Source organism: Danio rerio, chromosome 2 (genome assembly GCF_049306965.1).
Source record: "Danio rerio strain Tuebingen ecotype United States chromosome 2, GRCz12tu, whole genome shotgun sequence".
NCBI classification, from domain to species: Eukaryota; Metazoa; Chordata; class Actinopteri; order Cypriniformes; family Danionidae; genus Danio; species Danio rerio.
Window position 1 is genome coordinate 29,454,844 of NC_133177.1, and position 21,268 is coordinate 29,476,111.

At 36.7% G+C, this 21,268-nt stretch overlaps 1 protein-coding gene across 1 annotated transcript in view; it reads left to right on the forward strand.

Moving 5' to 3' along the window:
* Window positions 1-21,268, forward strand: part of grin3ba (glutamate receptor, ionotropic, N-methyl-D-aspartate 3Ba) — a 97,538-nt gene that overhangs the window by 56,084 nt on the left and 20,186 nt on the right. Inside the window, exons 3-5 of the mRNA XM_021467383.3 lie at window positions 1,284-2,376; window positions 3,215-3,360; window positions 10,896-11,011. Of these exons, the coding sequence (XP_021323058.1) occupies window positions 1,284-2,376; window positions 3,215-3,360; window positions 10,896-11,011 (1,355 nt within the window). The remainder of the gene's footprint in view (window positions 1-1,283; window positions 2,377-3,214; window positions 3,361-10,895; window positions 11,012-21,268) is intronic.

The window sequence follows — 21,268 nt, forward strand, 5'->3', positions numbered from 1 at the left end:
TTTATGAAAAATAACTCTAAAAATTACTTTTTTTATTTTATTGAAAAGCTCAAATTGTTCAAAAACATGCAATTTGCTGCAGTTGCTGATATTTAAATAGCCAAGCAGCAAGAAGAAATTGCACTGGCTGTAAATCAATGTGATTCATTTTTGTAACAGTAGCAAACTGTTTGCATACAGTGCATATACTGTGAATGTCTCTTGTTGTTACTCCATATCCTACAATAATGTAGCTTGATAAGATAACATTTTAATGTTTATTTTTAGGATCAATCCCCCATTGATTTGTATATACAAACATCCAGGACAAATCAAATAATAAAATAATAATATAATAATAATAATAAAATAATATATGCAAAGATTAAGATATATATATACTTACGGTACATATATACGTGTATGTGTATATATATATATATATATATATATATATATATATATATATATATATATATATATATATATATATATATATATATATATATATATATATATATATATATATATATATATATATACATACATACATATACATATATATATATATATATATATATATATATATATATATATATATAAACATACATACCGATACATATATATATATATATATATATATATATATATATATATATATATACATACACATACATATACATATATATATATATATATATATATATATATATATATATATATATATATATATATATATATATATACATACATACATATATATATATATATATATATATATATATATATATATATATATATATATATATATATATATATATATATATATATATATATATATATATATATGTATGTATGTACTTACGGTACTAATACCGTAAGTATTGCTCAAAACAAATGGATGCTAAATATTATACATGTTTTTGGCAAGGTAAAGGTTATTCTTGTATTTAGTTTTTTTTTTTAAAGAAAAATTTCTTTATTGTTATATTTGATATGAAACTGTAATGTGATAAATTAAGTTACAACCACGTAACTTGCAAATGAATCAAATCAATTGATGTCTTGGTATAACCAGGCTTAAAATAACTAAAATGCTCTATTTCTTAAATCCTGCCACTGTGTAGTACATTTATTCTTTTCTCTATTTTCACTAGTTATCTGATTTGGCTCATATGCAGGCTTCAGTTGGCTAGAGATTCTGCAACATATTTTTTGCACTGTCATCTCATCACTGTCTTTGCTATGGCTGGAAGCATATATATATATTCCCCTCACAATTCTCATGTCCCTGCTGTTCACAGGTTCTTGTCGAACACTTCCTTCACTGGGCTGACAGGCCCTGTGCGAGTAGAGCGCTCTTTCTCCAGAGTCCTTACCTCCCAACGCTTTCACATTTGGAGTCTCCAGCGGGATCCTCTAGGCCAGCCAAGTTGGGTGACCGTGGCAAGCTGGCAGTCGGGCCGACTGGAACTGGAGGAACAGGGCCTGTGGCCAGGAGTGACCCAGCACCAGCGGGAGGATGGCCCAGGGATCAGACTTGGCGGACGCTGGCAAGCAGGACTCCCAGTGGCAGGGAGCAGATTGCGGGTTGTAACCTTAGTCGAGCACCCGTTTGTGTTCACAAGAGAAGTGGATGAGGAGGGCCAATGTCCGGCAGGGCAGCTGTGCCTTGACCCTCAAACCAACAACTCAGAAGTCCTCAACCAGCTGTTCAGAGAGCTGGAGCAAACCAACAGCAGCTCCCTGCCAACTGACATGCGGAAATGCTGCTACGGATACTGCATTGACCTGTTGGAGAAGTTAGCTGAGGACATGCACTTCGAGTTCGACCTTTACATTGTAGGCGATGGGAAGTACGGAGCATGGAAAGGGGGTCGATGGTCTGGGCTGGTGGGTGACCTGCTCAGTGGTGTGGCGGATATGGCTGTCACCAGCTTTAGCATCAACTCAGCTCGAAGCCGAGTGATAGACTTCACTAGCCCCTTTTTCTCCACCAGTTTGGGGATCCTGGTGCGAAGCAAGGACACAGCTGCACCCATTGGTGCCTTCATGTGGCCCCTTCACTGGTCCATGTGGGTGGGCATCTTTGTGGCACTGCATATTACAGCGCTTTTCATCACTCTATATGAGTGGAACAGTCCCTTCGGCATGACTCCACATGGACGCAATCGCATTAGGGTCTTCTCATACTCGTCTGCTCTTAACCTCTGCTACGCCATCCTGTTCGGCCGGACTGTCGCCAGTAAGACTCCAAAGTGCTGGACAGGCCGCTTCCTCATGAATCTTTGGGCCATATTTTGCCTCCTGGTGCTGTCAAGTTACACAGCCAACCTAGCAGCTGTCATGGTGGGGGAGAAGACCTTTGAGGAAGTGTCAGGAATTCATGATGTCAAGGTGAACACTAGATTTCATTCTGAATTACACAAATGTTTCTGACTTAAAGGAACACTCCAGGTTTTTTTTCAAAAATTTTTTTTTTTGGAAATGTGCTCATTTTGCTACTTTCCTAGAGTTAAACAGTTGAGTTTTGCTATTTTTTAATCCATTCAGCTGTTTAATAATTCAGTACATTCATTTTATCTGAGTGTCTGACTATTAGATTAGCTTAGCTTAGCACAAATAATTGAGTCTGATTAGAACATTAGCATCTCACTCAGAAATGTAAATTTTCCTATTTAAAGAATGTCTCTGCACTAAGGCCAATGGAAAATGAAAACTCGCTATTTTCTCAGTTGAACTGGCTAGGATCTATACTCTCAAGGCAACGTTGCTGCAGTACCATGCCTGCAGCAGGCACAATGCTATTACATAGTGCTCTTGCCTAGTTACCTAGCTGGGGACTATTTTCAGGCACTGTGTAGTACTGCTTGTAGTCTATTAACTAAGCTAAAAGTGTCCAGACCCAGTGATTGGCTGAATGGATTCAAAAATGGTGAAACTCAACTGTTTAACTCTGAGTGACTTGTAAAATGAGCCTATTTCCTCAAAAATAGTGTTTCTTAATGTTGTACTTTATATCTAAATAAGTATCCTTTAAATAAAATGCATTACATATATTGTTTATAAAGACGCTACTGTTTAAAGTTTGGAGTAAAAGAAATTTCTTAGGCTCACCGCGGCTGCATTTACTTGACCCGAAATAGTATATTCTTGTAAAACATAGTGCACTGTACATTGATGTCAAAAAACTGATGGCGGTACCATGGTAAGATTTTTCAATGCTCCTTTCAAGCTCCATCACCCATCCCTGGGGTTTCGCTTCGGCACAGTGCGTGAGAGCAGTGCTGAGGACTATGTGAAAAAGAGCTTCCCCGAGATGCACGAGTACATGAGGCGCTTCAACAAGCCCACCACTCCGGATGGAGTCTCTACACTCAAGTAAGTGTTTAAACCCAAGAGAGAGTCAATGCACAAGAAGTGTTTGAATAAAGCAGTGGTGGAAAGTCCAATGAAAAGGTAATATGGGGAACAGAAAGTGACTGGAAAATCTAATGAAATGATCAAATTGCCTTTCAAAGCAGATTTGAATGAAAAACACTTGCGATAAAGTATATTTAGAAAGATTTCGTTCTGACACTCACAGACACATTAATATTCTTTGAACTCAATAAAATCAAGTGGTGTTGAGTAGGAGCACAACATGCAGGAAACAAATAAAGCTTTCATGGGAGATGGACATGTTGAAAAATGTCTAGAGGGAATAGAGCCAGTAATTACACATTGCTGCTGAAGCTCAGACAGCACGCAGCCCAAAGGCTTCAAGCCTTGAAACACCAAACTGACGGTCGGCTGGGCCATTGTTAAGCATCACTCAGCTTAGTTTTTTCAGGTGTGTTCTGCATTGTCAACACTAGTCAGACCCTTCAGGAGCTTTTTAGCTAGTTGAGCATGTTAAATCACATCCATCTGCACTGGCTTTCGCAGAGCGAGAAAGAGAGAGAACTAGAGGTGTGCTCTGCAGCCACGGGATCTGACCAGATTTTTTGCAGTGCAAGAATAAATTTCCAAATAAAACATGGTAGAGGTCGGTAACTCTAGTGTAATTTGAACAGGAGCGGGCGGTCTAACAATATTGCGCTCCTGAGTCCCGACATTATTTCGGAACAGCCTATCTGTGATTTCCTCATTCTTATTGAGCACTGGTACAGCCAGCTGAACACATAGACCAGTGCTCTCTGCATGTGCATTTTATTCACACAGTCTGTGCACGCATCATCTGCATAACGGTCCTCAGAGCGGGCTTTACCATGGCAGAGCAAAATGAAGCTGCGCTGTCCTTGAAGGATGTTCAGCTTGCATTAGAAAAGGGTCAGTTTACTGTTAGGATAGCTACAGTCTGATGTATGGGATGTTCTCGTCTGGTGAATGTTACTTCCAGCTGTCATTTGCGCACCGCATCCTGTGTGCGACCAACTTCAGAAGACTGTAACCTCAGGGCGGCATTCATGTCTCATTACAAAGAGGCAAAAAATCTGATATTTAGCCTACAATTCTTGCACAACCCACAGTTTTATCTGTTATTTCTCTCTTTTAGTAGTACCCAATTTAAACGTGAAAATTCGCGTCAGGTAGAAAATTATTCAAGGTGGGCAGCGGGTGAACAAAGACTGAATATACAGCTGGAGTGGTTGGGTGCGAAAAAATACCTGGCGGGAGCAGGACTAAAAAATCAGTCCCGCGCAGACCTCTAGAGAGAAATCTGATTGGCTCTTTGCTGTAAGAGTAAATGCATGAAATTTTAAGGGAAATAAGTGAAAGTAGGGGTGAAGTAATTGATAATTGGTCTCTACTCGCTGCATAACACCCAAAGCTTTGACAAAATTGTTTCCATATATCATTTGAATAAGTATTGTTGGTACTTACATGCAGTACACAGTTATCAGTATGTTGTGATCTACGCATTAGTTCTTAAAGTGACAACAGCTTTTAATGAAACAAAAAACAATAAAAAATCATTAAACTCTAAGTACATTTTGTCAATTTAATAATGATTAATCTGTATATTTATTTAAACTTTATTTAAACTAGATTTATTTTAAATATACACTCAAAAAATGATATTTCATCACCTTAGATTTATAAGGTTCTTTTTGACATTTTTGTCAAAATTGAGTTATTGCCATATTCCAATTAATTGACAACTTATTCATATTATTGGATGTTTTTTATAAGTTGTTTACATTTTAATACTTTTTATTTAAATAACAAATGTTACACACATACTGTTTGCCATAGAATGCAAAAACTTTGAAGCTTAATATCTCAAAATCATTGAGAACGCAGATAGAACCTTAGAGTTCCCCAATTTGCTGTTTGTTTAAACTATATATTTTAATTGAGCTGAATAGACATTGGGTGATAATCGTTTCAAGGTATACCACGGTTTGGAACAGTCAGGTTTTTATAACTGCCAAAATCTTCTGCTTTACCATTCCTAAGGTATGTGTAAGATTTTTTTATATGTGTTTTTTCTTCAGAAAATTGTTAAGAAATCAGTCTTTTTGAAACTAATGAAAACACCAGAAATCAGTAATTCGTTTGAGTTATTTAGCCTGAAAAATGATTCAAAGATGGTTCCTTGGATGTAAAAAAAAGTTTTTTAAGCGAAAAGGCTGCAAACAATTTATTTGGACTGAGTTTAGACAAAATTAAGTTGAACATTACTAAATTTAATTTGTTTGTTTAAATTCAACACATATACATTGTTTGCAACAATTTTGCAGACATGTTTACTGTTCCAAAATATTTTAATATATTGGGTTTAAAGAGGAAAAAAGTTTTTGTTTTTTACCTAGACATTTAAAAATAATATATTTTAGAGCAGTAATGACAATATCGGTAAATCATGATGTGTTTTTCCAAGCTTATTATACTATCAGAATCTAATACCGGACCATGCCTAAAACTAAAACAACTGAATTCTTACATTTTTTGTTAAAACCTAATTATTTTATATTCAATCCACTTAAATTTGTAAAAAATAATAAGCTTAATTGCCAATAAATAACTTAATTCCTTCATGTTGTTCCAACACAAATTGATTCTGTGGAACCGAGCATTTTTACAATGTATGAACACTTTTATTTTAGTTAACTTTAATGAACTATTACAGGTCTTGCTAACTTGTTTATTTCTTTTTATATGCATCCTTTTTTAAGTAATCCAAAAAAGAATCTAATTCACAATTCAAAAACTGTAATAAGATCTGAACTGCGAATCTTGTTATCCGCTGCACCCCTAGACACCTTCAAGGCAGAATAGACAGAAGGCTCTTCTAATTTTTTGTCATCTTATCTGAGTCTTTCTCTACGTGAATATATTGATAATGACATGAGCCATCTGGAATAAAGATTCCATCAGCATTATTCATATACATAATGCTAAGCAGCCTTTTTTTGTTTGCGGTTTATATATATACCGTCCTTTTTCTTGATTTCCCTTTTTAAATGCTGATTAATATTTAAAGTGATTATTACTAACTAATATATGATGCAAGTATTGCCTCTTACGCAGTTGTTAGTTGCCTGTTGTCTTTAGTTTTTGTGTTATGCTATTTTCGACACAAGACCTAGTGCGTCAGGCCCTTCAGGCTACTACTACAATAATAAACGGGGTCATGGTAAAAGGGCAACATGTCAGTTCTAACATCTTCAAGAGCTGTTGACACCACAGTGGATCGGTTTTGCATGACGCATGGTTCAAATTATTTCTCTTTCATAAGGAATTATGCACACGCCATCCAGCTCGCTTCATAGCAACAAGTGTCTGCTCTCCAGGCTTTCTGTCTGTTGTCTCGGTTTTCATTCATCCCTGAAAGAATAGGGACTGCTGCAGACTCCAAGCTGAGAAGAGAGGCAGTCATTCTCAAGTCAAATCTAAACTTGCTGAACGAGGCCAAAGGTTCTCTTCAGAGACGTCAGATAACTCCTTGGCAAGTGTACGCTTACAGGCTTGCGCAAACACACACACAGCGATTCATCTTCAGATTCAGGCTCCCACATTGTGCAGGGTTTTCTTTGTGGTTCCTGTCTTTTATGATTGATGCCATTCTTTTTTCTTTTTTTTTTTCCTGTGTCAGAATTCCTTCTGTTCGATTCACAGGAGGCACCTTACATGGTCAGCATTTTTGCAGGTTTGAGATCGCAGTCGTAGCTCAGAGCCGTTCTTTGGGGAGGGCTTTTTTTTTTAAAAGAGCATCCGGAAAGATTTGTTTTTCTTTATAAGGCATTGCATAAGAGTCTTAGTTTGATCCTGCACAATTTCTCTGAACTTTATTTGCTGTCACACTTGAGGTCAAAAGAATGAAATCACTGCACTATTCTAACTCACAGTGTGTAGATCTGTATAAATGGGAAGATTTTTTTAAGAAGACACAGAAAGACCCTTCTTTTTTTTATTTATTTTTTTTTTATTTTACATTTTTTATTATGCAGTATGCTACATGGCACTTCTTTAGGGAATTGCTGAATATTAGTGCCACACAAAGTTTTTTTGAAGTGTTGCATAATGAAAAATCTAAATTAAAATTAAAAGGCAGCAAAATATATACCCAACAAGTAATGTTGCTCTTAATGTACGTCTAATAGACTTATAAACAAAGATGTCTAGGCCAAAATGAGGCTGAATTTGAGCTCTTTGTCGAAAAATAGCCCAAGAATATAGCCTAGCCAAGTTTTAGCCAAGCCGTCTATGCTTGGATGTAGTGGTCTAACGAATCATATATCTCACTGGTCGGATCACACTTCGGTTTTTGAGTTACTGATCAGACCATTTCTGGGATCAACAAAAAAGGAAGGGGACAAATGTAATTTGCTTTCCATTTATACAAAAATATTACTGCAAAAACTTTTTTTTCGGCTTAGTCCCTTTATTAATCTGGGGTCACCATAGCGAAATGAACTGCCAACTTATCCAGCAAATGTTTTACGCAGCGGATGCTCTTCTAGCTGCAACCCATCACTGGAAATCATCCATACACACCCATTCACCACAGACAATTTAGTCAGCCCAATTCACCTACACCACATGTTCTTGGACTGTGGAGGAAAGCGAAGCACCCAGAGGAAAGCCATGTGAACACAGGGAGGACATGTAAACACCAGACAGAAATGCCAGCTGAGGCTCGAACCAGTGACCTTCTTACTGTATCGCGATCGTGCTACCCACTGTGCCACCATGATGCCTTCCAAAATAACTTAAAACCTGTACTTTTAATTAAAATAAAAATCAAGAAAGAACCAGCTAAAAAAAGAAAACATTCAATACGAAAAATGATCTGTTGCTGATAATGCTAAATAAAGAAACCTAACATCTTGTAAAACATATCATATTTATTTAAAATTAATGATTCAACAATCACACATAAAATGTTTCTTTATAGGTGGATCATTTCATTCATTCATTTTCTTTTCGGCTTAGTCCCTTTATTAATCTGGGGTCCCCACAGCGGAATCAACCGCCAACTTATCCAGCACATGTTTTACGCAGCGGATGCCCTTCCAGCTTCAACCCATCACTGGGAGACCCATACACACTCATACCTATACATACATACACTATAAACAATTTAGTCTACCCAATTCAACTGTAGCCCACTGTATCTTTGAACTGTGGGGGAAACCAGAGCACCCAGAGGAAACCCACACCAACGCAGGGAGAACATGCAAACTCCACATAGAAACACCAACTGACCCAGCCGAGCCTTGAACCAGCGACCTTCTTGCTGTGAGGCGACAGCACTACCTATCACTACCTTCTGCGCCACTGTGTCGCCGGTGGATCATTTTTGAAAACCTATTCAGGATGGTTGTTTGACTTACAATTACAATGTAATTGCTACAACATTTACCAGCAACAATTTCCATTAAACTGTGATTTTAATCTTGTCCATAAACATCAGTGTTTATATCTGCTCTATGAACTGTTCTGCCAGTACTTCTGTGTTATTTAATTGTTTGCAACTAACTGAAAATGTGTAAAAACTGAATCTCTCTCGATCAAACACAGCTTTGAATACAGCACTTCAAAGTCATCATTTAGTTGAGTTTATCATTCATGTTGCACGGGTTTGAATTGAGATCGCAATTTTTTTATGTTTAATCGTGCAGCTTTACACTGAATGCATTAATGCTGGCTAAACAAACAGTGATAGAATACACCTTTAATTAATTAATAGCCTGAGAAAGCATTTAGGTATGTGCCACCACAATTTTTTTTAATCATCAATATATTTTACAGGGAAGCTAAAATGCTTTCATACACGTGATTTGAATGACGCAGGAGGAAATCTTTCTGCAATTGTTATAAATGTTGGATTATCCTACAAGTTAAAAAAAGTTACTAATCCAAGGGACACATGCGTTCCGAACTGTGGGTTGTGATCCGTATGAATCTATCTGTCTATTAGACTTCTTTTTAAAGAAGAATGCTTGATGGGTATTGTAACTTTTAGACAAACCTAAGGTATTTGTATGTGTGGCCTTATTGTAGACAATGGCCATGTACTGTACTCACTATAAAAGAATTTTGTCATTAGATCATATTTTAGTGCTTATTTTGTTCTGTATATGCACAGTTTAGTAATATATGAAAGTAGAAACCACTGATTTTACTTCTGAATAATACCAGAAGTAATAACCTCATTTATATAAATTATTCACAGTGTTTTCAGAATGAAAAAAAAGAAACTAGTGGTGTATTTTATAGCACATCTAAGGTGCGTCTTTCTTAAAGAACTATACTTACTAAGTATTACTGTCCACTGTAATGCCTCCATACATTTGATCGATTTATGAGCCAGGCCTAAACAACAAACTTTAAGTGGTTTAGTTCAAATTACAGACCATAACAAGGGCTGGTGTTATGTTATAAAATGGTGGATGCCAAACATGAGTAAGTCATGTACTGTACTACACTCTCAGAAATAAAGGTACGCAAGTTGTCACTGAGGTGGTACCTTTCAAAAGTACACATTTGTACTTAAAGGGTCCATATTGGTATCTCAAAAGTATATATTAGTACCTAAAAAAAAGTAAGAGGAACACTTTTGTACTTTTTATGTAGTAATATGTACCCTTGAGGTGTTAATATGGACCTTTTAGCAAAAGGTACCACCCCAGTGACAACTCGCGTACCTTTATTTCTGAGAGTGTACACACACAAATCATTGATTCAGGGATATCATCCATATTTCAAATGTCACTATTGAAACTGAGTGTGTGTGTGTGTGGTCATTGATAATTCCACATATTTTCAGCCATGAACAGCAAACAATATATGATGTCACACTCAATATAATTTACAAACAGTGCTTTGGAAAAAATTGGAAATGTCCGCATCCATCAGTCAGAATTGAATTACCGTACATGAATACAAATTGCCTACAGCTTTGAAAAAACATTATGACACAGCTTTGGCATATATATATATATATATATATATATATATATATATATATATATATATATATATATATATATATATATATATATATATGCCAAAGCTGTGTCATAATGTTATTTGTTTTTGTGATGACGCAATTCATGCTGGGTTTTTATAATTGGCTTCATTACACACTATTATTAGTCAGTTCCTCTGCTGTTTCTTTGCCACCCATGTAATAGGCTACACTATAAACCTCTTTGAAAACAATCATTTGCAATGTAGGCTTCTATAAAGAAACAAAACACAAAAAAGCGAGCTCAATGATTGAAAAAAATCACACGCATACTACACAAAAACACTTTCTATTCAGTAAATCTGGCTAAATCCTGACAGTTTAAGCAGTTTATTGCAACAGGCTTTAGCATTCAAGCTTATTGTAATCAAGTTTTAAAGTCAGAGGCAATTAGCATAAATTTGGCTAGCTGTGTTTGTTGTGATTGGCTCTGACTATCGTTCTCTGTGTGTTGAAGGACAGATCCCCCTCAGCTTGACGCCTTCATCATGGATAAAGCTTTGCTGGACTACGAGGTATCCATAGACGCAGACTGCAAACTCCTGACTGTAGGAAAACCGTTTGCTATTGAAGGTAAGGTCCGCTGTGCCACTGAAACATATTGCTAACACCTCAGGCTATGCCTGTAGAATTAAAGTACCTTACAAAAACCTGTGAAGTTCTTCTTTTTTGAAGGTGCTCAAGGTGCTTCTTAAACAAGTATGCTATTAAAATTCTACCCCACATTAAGAGCCGTCCATGAATTTCCCTCAAGGATGTTGTAATTACCCTCCCAAATCTGAGCAAGTCAAGTTTGACACATGTCATTTCTTAAGCGAAGGCTATTACGGGGTGTAGATGGGTTTGATGGCAGTCACCCAGGCGTATCCGCACCTCTCATCCGGATGTTATCTCCGGCTGCATGCATAGGAATTTTCCCTGTTATCTGCCAAAAGCCTCCCCTCACGCCTTTTGAGCCAGGTTTTATTAGATGGATGATCAAGACTGAACCATCGCTATCACGTCCGCTAGCCTGAAAATGGACAGCTCCGTCAGGGTCTGTAGAACCTGTAAATAGCACGGTGCATAATCCAGCCATGCAGGCAAAAAACTGGAGACAGGCATTTAAGGCTGGCACAATAAAGAAGCGTGTTCAATAACATAATAGTTTTTGTTCCGGTTTGGAAATTGCTAGGGTGAACTGTGATGTTTTAATGGTATTGACTGCTGGATTTTTAGATGCACTGTAGAAAATATTCTTGCAGCCTTGTTTTTTTTTTAGTTGAATCAAATGATATTTTCTGGTTATCTCAGTTTTCATCAGTCAGTCTGTTTTGTATAACTTAATGTTTTGTTGTTGAAACCTGATTAACCTATTAATATATCTAACATAAAATTATTTGTTGACATGACTTTGTGTCATACATTTTACAGTCTAGATCAGGGATGTCAAACTCAATTCCTGGAGGGCCGAAGCCCTGCACAGTTTAGTTCCAACCCTGCTCCAACACACTTACCTGTAGGTTTCAAACAAGCCTGAAGGACTCAATTAGTTTGATCAGGTGTGTTTAATTAGGGTTGGAACTAAACTGTGCAGAGCTGCGGCCCTTTTGGAACGGAGTTTGACACCTGTGGTTTAGATGGATACCAATATGAAATGTAAATGTTTTTTATAGAAATGTTTAAAATAAATTCTAGAGGTAGATAGATTGATTTAAAGTATATCTATGTAAGCTTAAAATAATTAAACCAGCATCCGCCGACAATCACAATTTCTTTTATAAAATCCATCAAGTTCCTTATTCAGCAGCTTATTTCTCTGCTCAACTGCTAATCACCTATCCCAACTCCTGCTTTTATACAATTAGTACTTGCCACTGGATATGATGTTGAATTACTCTCTCTCTCTCTCTCGCCTCCTTTCCATGCTAGGCTACTTGAATGGGCATGGAGTGTTTGCCCAGCATGGTTTCCGGGTGTAATTCTCTACTCATTTGAATTTGGAAAATTACCAGTAGCCATTTACGACCAGTTTAGTCATATCAAACATTACATGAATCTTTTACAAATTCATGCTGTTCATTATAGTCTCTGGACTGTCATTCCAGACACTAATATTTTAATTATTTATAAAAGATAAATCACTGTCTGAACATCTGAGATTAGGCATGTATATGAACATTATGATTTTGATTTTCAATCGTATTTTCACAGCACACTGTGTGTGTAAATATAACTGCTCTCGTAGAATGCCACACAATGTTATTGTCTCGAGATTGTAATGTGTTACGTGATCATGTATTACTTCTGAGTTACTTTCATCAAAAATAACTACACAATTAAAACTTTAAATGTCAGATTTTTTGTAATTAAAATACCCCCTTAAAAAACACTTTAAAAGTGTTGTATATTTTGCTGACCTGTCACATACTGTTATATTGTATACAATTATATAAATTATATTATTGTAAACTTTATTTATTAAATAAAAAATATATATTTATTTCATTTATAAAGCCATTAATCTTATTGAATGTGAAGATGATAACTCTCATGATTCCAAACTCAGTCACTGCATCATCAAACAACTTTATTTTTTTTGCTCCTAAATATGCAAACATTTTCAAGAGTTCACACTTAGATATTGCTTGATGCTAATGGCAGGTTTGACATGCTGTCCTGGGAGAGAACCCTGAGCTCGATTGAGCATGTAAGGGGACTACGTGATCAGGTAGTTCTCGAGAGTTCCCCATTGTAAAGAAAGAAGGGGGGAGAAGGGGTTGATGGGGGGTTACTTCAGAAAACGAAGATAAGGGAGTATTTTTTTGCTAGGCTGAAAAGTTTGGATTAATTTGATTGGCTAACTAATGATTGTAGATGAGAGATCAGCTGCGGTCAATCATATCACATGCTCCTCTCGAAATTAGTTTGTGAAACTTCACTACATTTCATGTGAAATTTTAAGGGTAAAATGTACCGATTAAAATATTACTGAAAAAAAGAATAGTAATGCCTTAAAGGGCCATGAAACCCCCTCTTTTCAGCAGGGTGTTTTCACACCTCTACTTTGGAAAAAGTCAGAAAAGTAGGCGTGTCCAGCTCTGTTTAGGGGGGAGTGTCGGAGGAACTAAAGTAGGAGGGTGTGGGAGTGTCTATTTGGGCACGTGCACGTTTCAGAGTCAAAATAAACACACAGGAGAAAGTGATGGTGTTTAACCTACATGGACATCTGTAGTCGAATTATTAGCCAAATTATTAAATGTTGGACTTTAACTGCAGTTTGGCTCTTTGATTCAGGGTATTCATTCATCCCCCTCGCGACAAACAAGATATTTGATTCGAGGAACTGCTGTAAGCATGTATTTTTCAAGCAATGTTTGATACCGCACGGCGAATGAGAGAAAAAAAAACTCCGCATTTCCCGGAAACTTAGATGCACACGACAGGTAGCGTCAGAAAGCCGCGTGTGTTATTCCGGTCACTAAATGCGGTAAAAACCCTACACGAGATTAAAGTTTGGTTGTGGTGCTAACATGTTTACACCCGGTGCAATAGTTAACTTAGTTCGATACGAACAAACTGAATAAACAAAGAGCACTGGTCGCTCACTTACCAAATCTGTAGAGACAGGACAATCACCAGCAACTAGAGCCGCGTCTTTATGAAGAGAAGACTACAAGCGAATCTGGATCTCAGCGTTTGCAGATGTGAACAGCTCTCAGGTAAACAATAATCCTCCTTAGACACGTAAGTTATTGTTGTCGAGCGTCGCGTACACTGTTAATCCACACGTGACTCTGAGCTCTCACAGAGAGAAAATGAAAACAAAACTTAACGGCAGCAAACTATAAAAGCAACACTTCACGCTTGTTTTGCCAACACAACGTGGCGTCTCTGTTGTGTAAATACGGTGACACTAATGAATATTAATGAAGTTGCACAATAGAGCGCGCTGATTGGTTTGAACCAAGCTTTACTCATGCATTAATGCATCACACTGTAAGACGTAATAAGACTCACTCTGGCACAGACATCCAGTCTGCATGCTGGAATACAACGCTATTATCTCATGACCGTGACGCAGCTTCAAAAATTTGTTTCAAACAGGAAGTACGAATTTGCTTGAAATAACGCAAAAACAACCAATTTACACTTTTTAGTGAAATATAGGTGTCTTAATAGTGTTTTTAGCAGTGTGGACACATATATGACTGTCAACAGCTCAAAAAATGTGTTTTGGTGTTTCGTGACCCTTTAAGACTCAGTCACACCAAGGTTGAAAACTATAAATATAAAAATTTTAATATTTGCGTTCACACTGAATAACGATAAGTTTGTTTATTTTTAGTTTATGTTTTTCTTGCATTGCCTTGTAACCAACAGTGTGCTCCTCAGTGTGTGCTACTAGCGCATTTGACCAGTGAATCCAGCTTGTGTAATATGTCTAATCAGAAAGTGAATTCAGCGATTGCAGCAGGTATTATCATTTTTAAACTTCAAGTTGCCAGCCTGGCTTGCATAACCTTGTGAATTTTTATGTATTATTTCCAATGGTATAATCAATTGATTTTAATTGTTTTATCAAATGTATTTGTCTTTAAGACTAAATATTTGAAAAAAAAGTGATTAACATCAAAAACCTAACAATGCTGTCTTTAACTTTAAAATTTAAAACCTTTTTATATTTCAATGGGTGTTTTATTGTTTATTAGCTTAGGGAAAAAGTCCTGAAAGTCATCCCAATCGTATAGTTTCTCTACATCACATTTTTTCTAGTTGTTGGGCTGTTTGATATTTAGAATTTTTTTAGTATTATCATTATCTTTATATTATTATCTTTACTTTTTTAATGAATATTTCTAAAAATCTGTCTGTCTGACGTCTGTCTATCTATTTTTTCTATCCGTCTACCTCTTTATCTGTCTACCTCTCTATCTGTCTGCCGGCCTGCCCACTGCTTGCCTGCCTGTCTGTAATTTTTCTTTCATTTGAAATACATTTTTATGACTTGCTACTCAATTATGCTACATCTGCCATCCCCTCCAGCGTAATCTGAATTTGCAGGCCTTTCTCAAATTGAAAGAACACCCTTCAGTAGAAAGTGTCTCTTCAGAGTGGACCGTGTCCTTTTAAAACCGCTGGAAAATCCCTTATTGTATTAGTTTTCACAGCCCACTTTATGACCGCCTGGATCCACTCCATTAAGAATATTCCAGCAGCCCTTCAAAGAGTTCAACAGCACACATTTTATAGCTTGTAGAGAAGCCCGTGTAAAAGACAGCAGGTTCAGCTCGGTAGGAGAGGACACAACTTTATCAGGATGCAAGGGATGTTGTGCCACGTGCTGAAAGGAAGGGAGGGATTGCTTGCCAGGAGTGATGTGTGGGTTCGCCGGTGAGCTGAGAGCTTTGATGAAATTTGTGGATGTCAGAGTTGTGCTCGTTTCTCTCCGGCTGCCGAGACGCCGCAATGACAGACGTTCAGTCTACGGTACACTGGCATGGCCTGCCAAAGATTCATGATTGTTCCCTCTCAAGGCTTTCTGACATGTCAATAATAGAGGTATCAATTCACACTAGAATGTGGATGATTTCTTTAACAAAAGCCCACAGCAGTTGTTGGGCTCGCTGATCTGTTTGCATAGTCATTGTTTATTCATCTTTGGTTGAAATATCAGAACGCATTTGTTTGGAAGATAAGGTGTTTGAAGACGATTATGGTGTTTAGTTGTATGACGGATGTTGTACATAAATATATCGTTGTTTATACTGGTTGGTGCCTGCTGTGTGGGGTTTCCTTTCACTGTGTTGGTGAAGATAAATGTTGCTTTTGAAAAATTGTCATGTTGCATTTTGGAAAGATGTCAGAAAATGTGCTTGCAGTTGTGTCCTGAGGTAAAACATAATGGTAATCCGGTTTTAGACCAAACGTATAATTTTAGAGCCCTATAATTTCAATTATACTGACAGAGTGGAAGGACTAGCTAAATCCAGTCATTAAATCGGAATTCGTTTTTTAGCAAATTTTAGATGAATAAATCAAAAAAAGCACTTTATACCTAATCAAAGTGCAATGTGGACTAATGTCTGTGAATATTAAAATCCTAAACCACTATCTGAGTACAAAATCTTTGTAAATTTGTTAATTTTTCTTCATTTCATTTTTTTCTGAATTATGTGAGAAAGTGTAATCATTTCATATAAACTGATAGCGTCTTGACAACAACCCATCAATAATATTAGTCAGAATATACTACTCACAGTTAATTATAACAGTGATAATAATATTATTAATAGTGCTAATAATGATATAATGATATTGGTTCTTGACTCCGGTAGGGTTGCTTTGATAGATGATGCCATCTTCCATCGCTGATGTCCGATAGACATCCTGAGCAGGCATCGCAATACTCCGCCCCGTCCAATAGTTGTTAACCATGATATTTAATTCATCTTGTCTCTATCTAATGACTTTTCTGTCTTTTGAATCTATCAGGTAACGTGTCACAGCATCAGTACACTGCTTCAATCGTTCGCTTTGATGCTTGTACTTAGTAAAACCTCAGATACTGTTAGTTGTGCACTTTTTTACTAACCAAGTTTGTCGATGCCATTATAACGACACAGATCACTCTGCCTATTCATGCCAGAGTCCTGCAGAAAAAGCATTTGACAGGTGGTAATTTGAGTGTAACTAATCTTTATTTATTTATGATTTGGTTATATGTGAAGCAAAGACTATGCGAGTTAGGTAGTTGAAACGGTAGGCTACAAAATAATTAATTGGTTATGAATTTATTAATTATTCACAAATAATTAACTCACCATGCCATCGTCCACCGCAATGTTTCACATTAGACATTGTACGATGCCAAATTGGTCGACATCGCCCAACCTCAGCGCCTAGGGACCCCTCTCCCTGCACATTTTGTTTGTCTTTTTTATTTATCTCACCTGATTCAGATCATCAGCTCATTAGCGTAACTGAACCTTCATGCTTTTTCACATTGCACCTAACATCGGAAATGTATGTTAATGAATATACGTATTTTATGTTATGTTAGAGATAAAGTACATCCAGGAGGTTGTTATCGCAAAGTAAAACTCAACCTTTTTATTGGCAGACGGACACAGAGGGCTGTTGTATAAGACTGATTTCTGTGAAATCAATCATCCTGGGTGTACTTCATACTGCGTATTACTCTGCTACTTGCCACAAAATATAAAAATGGCACAAATGACAGGGTTCTGAGCTGTAATAGTTCATTCATTCTTGAATTAATTCAAAGCTGACAGAAATGAAACCCACTGAGAAGCTGACTGATCATTCACCAATCTTTCATTGTTCAGTCATAAGATTTAAAATTACATATTAAAAAAATTCATGAAATTGTATACGTTTTTATGTTAGTTTTATAGTGAAATTCTCAACAATTTCAAATGTCATAAGCCCTCTGTCGTGTTAAATGAGATACAAAATGTAACAATTAATTCATTTATTTGCCATGTTTTATATTAGCAAGAATAAAAATACATTTCGGAAAACTGCACAACGTACTGTATTTCGTAAGAATCCTAATACTGAATAAACAATCTTAACAAATAATTTGAAAAAGGCATGGGAATGCATCAGTAAATGTTGAGATATTTTGCTAATAAAATGGGCTTTATGTTGTCTGATCTCTCGGTATCATCTCTGTGTGCTTTTATTACATTTTTTACATATTATGCTTGTGCAGCTGTAGATGATTTTAGCTTTTTATGTTCTTTTAGTGTGGATGAAAAACATTTGCGAGGGAAATGTGTGGACCGAGACTACCTTTAAAAAAAAAATAATAATAATGTATCCTCAGCTGTATGTAAAAAATTAATGTTTTGATGTTCTTTTTTGTCTCTGGTTACAAGATAAAAGTTCACATGCAATTATAAGGTCCACTTTTTGCATCACATCGCCTAATGCTTTAAATACACTTAATTTTCTTGTGACACCTAATCTTGAATTAAAGGTGCACTTAACAAATTTTGCAAAACAATGCTGACATTTGAAAGCACCAAAAATATCAACAGTCATAACCCAACAAAACATTGCCCATATTGATATCTCCACTATAGTTAGACGCCTCTCACTGCTGAAAGGCTGCAAGTGTTTTGGGACAAAAGCAAATGTGTTTTGTTGTTGTTGTTGTTTTTGTTTTTTAATTGCTAATGCACTTTCAAAGGGATAGGGCATCCTTAAATGAAAATTCTGTCATTCTTTACTTACCCTTAAATTGTTTTTAACCTTGGAGTTTCTTTCCTTTGTCAGTCACAAAAGAAGAAATTTTTACAAAATGTTGGAAACCTGTTACCATTGACTTCCATAAAATCCACTTTCCTTCTATAAGTCTAGTAGGAACACTTTCTAGTGAGAAACTTTCTAGTATTATAAACCTTTCAGTGACTACATTTAATTTTTGGGTGAACATAACATATAATATAAACATATAATATGGATGAAAATATGTGTCACGGTGGCACAGTGAGTAGCTCAATCGCCTCATAGCAAAAAGGTCGCTGGTTCAAGCCCAGGCTGGGTCAGTTGGCATTATTGTGAGTTTGCATGTTCTCCTCGTGTTGGCATGGGTTTCCTCCGGGTGCTCCGCTGTAAAAAACATGGGCTGGATGAGTTGGTGGTTCATTCCACTGTGGCGACCCCTGATTAATAAAGGGACTAAGCTGAAAAGTAAATAAATAAATGAACATTCATTTATTCATTTTCTTGTCGGCTTAGTCCCTTTATTAAACTGGGGGTCGCCACAGCGGAATGAACCGCCAACTTATCCAGCAAGTTTTTACGCAGCGGATGCCCTTCCAGCCGCAACCCATCTCTGGGAAAGAATGAATGAACTAATATTTGAAAATTAGACATCGGCAAGTTAAATCTTTCAACCCACTGCAGTGATTAACAAATTAACTTGTCATTAATAAGCACACATCCTTAAATACATTTAGCATCTCCTATTCATGATTTTAAGCATATTTCTTAAAATTAGTTTCCAACATCTTTAAAGTCAATATTTTGACACATAATTCACCAGATTCACCAATTTTATGATTGTGTGAAAGGAACTTGTTTAATGCTTCTCAAGTTTTGCTGACCATATTCTTTTTATTTTCACTCACCCTTCACTTCTCACAAACCTATTAGTTGCTTTTTGCTGTTCAATATAAAATATTTAGAAAATTGTTGGAAAACTTTAAACACTGACTTCCATATTATTAGTTTTTCCTACCCTACTATGGAGGTCAATGTTTACAGGTTTCTAATATTCTTCAAAATATCTTCTTTTGTGTTTAACAGAGAAAAAAAGAAACCAGATTTGGAACCACCTGAGAGCGGGTCAATTTTAATTTAGGGGTGAACTACCCTTTTAAGCATTAACCTTTTCATAAGATCCTTTATAAATTGTTAATGCTCTAATCATGAACATGAGCCCATAACTAGAACAGTAAAGTTCGTAGACAAACGTTATGGTGGCTTGAGAAAGCCTCGTCTGAAAGTGTGAAGTATTAAAGTGTAAATAATTGAAGTAGTTTTAAGAAGTTTGAAACAGTCATAACTACATATAGGTTAGCCTGTTTCAAGTATAGATTGACATGTTACTTGCTAGACTGTTGATAGGGGGTTCTAAGTGGTCGCTAAGTGGTTGCTAGAGTCTTCTGAATGGTTGTTAGGTTGTTCTGAGTGGTTGCTTAGGTGTTGCTAAGGGTGTTTTGAATGGTTGATAAGGTGTTGCTAGGCGGTTGGTAAGGCGTTTTGAGTGGTTGCTAGGCGGTTGCTATGTGGTGTTTTATGTGGTTGCAAAGATTTTGCTAGGGTGTTCTGAGTGGTTGCTAAGGCCTTGATAGGCGGTTGCTAAGACGTTGATAGTTGGTTGCTAAGGTGTTACTAGGTCGTTGCTAGGATGTTATTGTGTCTGTGCTAAGTTGTTGCTAGGTGGTTGCAAAGATGTTATTAGGTTGGTCCTAAGGTGTTGCTAGGTGGTTGCAAAGATGTTGCTAGGCAGTTGCTAAGGTGGTCTAGGTTGTTGCTAAGGTGTTGCTAGGGTGTTCTAATTGGTTGCTAGGCAGTTTCTAAGGCGTTACTAGGTGGTTGCTAAAGTGGTTGTTAAGGTATTGCTGGGTGGTTGCTAAGGTGTTGCTAGGTGGTTGCTAAAGTGTTGCTAGGTGGTTGTTAAGGTGTTGCTAGGCAGTTGCTAAGGTGTTCTGATTGGTTGCTAGGTGGTTTCTAAGGCAGCTGCTAAGGTGTTCTAGGTTGTTGCTAATGTGTTGCTAGGGTGTTCGGATTGGTTGCTAGGCGGTTGCTAAGGTGTTGCTAGGTGGTTGCTAAGGTGTTGCTTGGTTACTAAGGTGTTGATAGGTGGTTGGTAGGGTGTTCTAAATAGTTGCTAAGGTGTTGCTTGGTGGTTGCTAAGGTGTTGTAGGTCATTGCTAAGGTGTTGCTGGGTGGTTGCTAGGGTGTTCTGAGTGGTTGCTAGGCAGTTGCTTAGGTGTTCTGAGTAGTTGCTAGGCAGTTGCTGACATAAATTAGCATGATTCTAGTATGAGTTATGGTTCTAGTATGAATTAGCATGTTGCTAGCATGTTTCTAGTATAAACTAACATGTTGTTAGCCTCAAAATGCATCCTTCGTTTCACAGGTAATGAAGGACACAATCGGTGGATCCTTTGCGGCCTCTAAAGTCCCAAGATTAATTGCACGCTGATAATGGCAGGACTATTTTAAATGTGTGAATTTAGTTTATTTGACTCCAATATCTAAACACATTTTTTTAAAAAACAAAAAGAGTATGACGTCACTTACTAAAGAGTG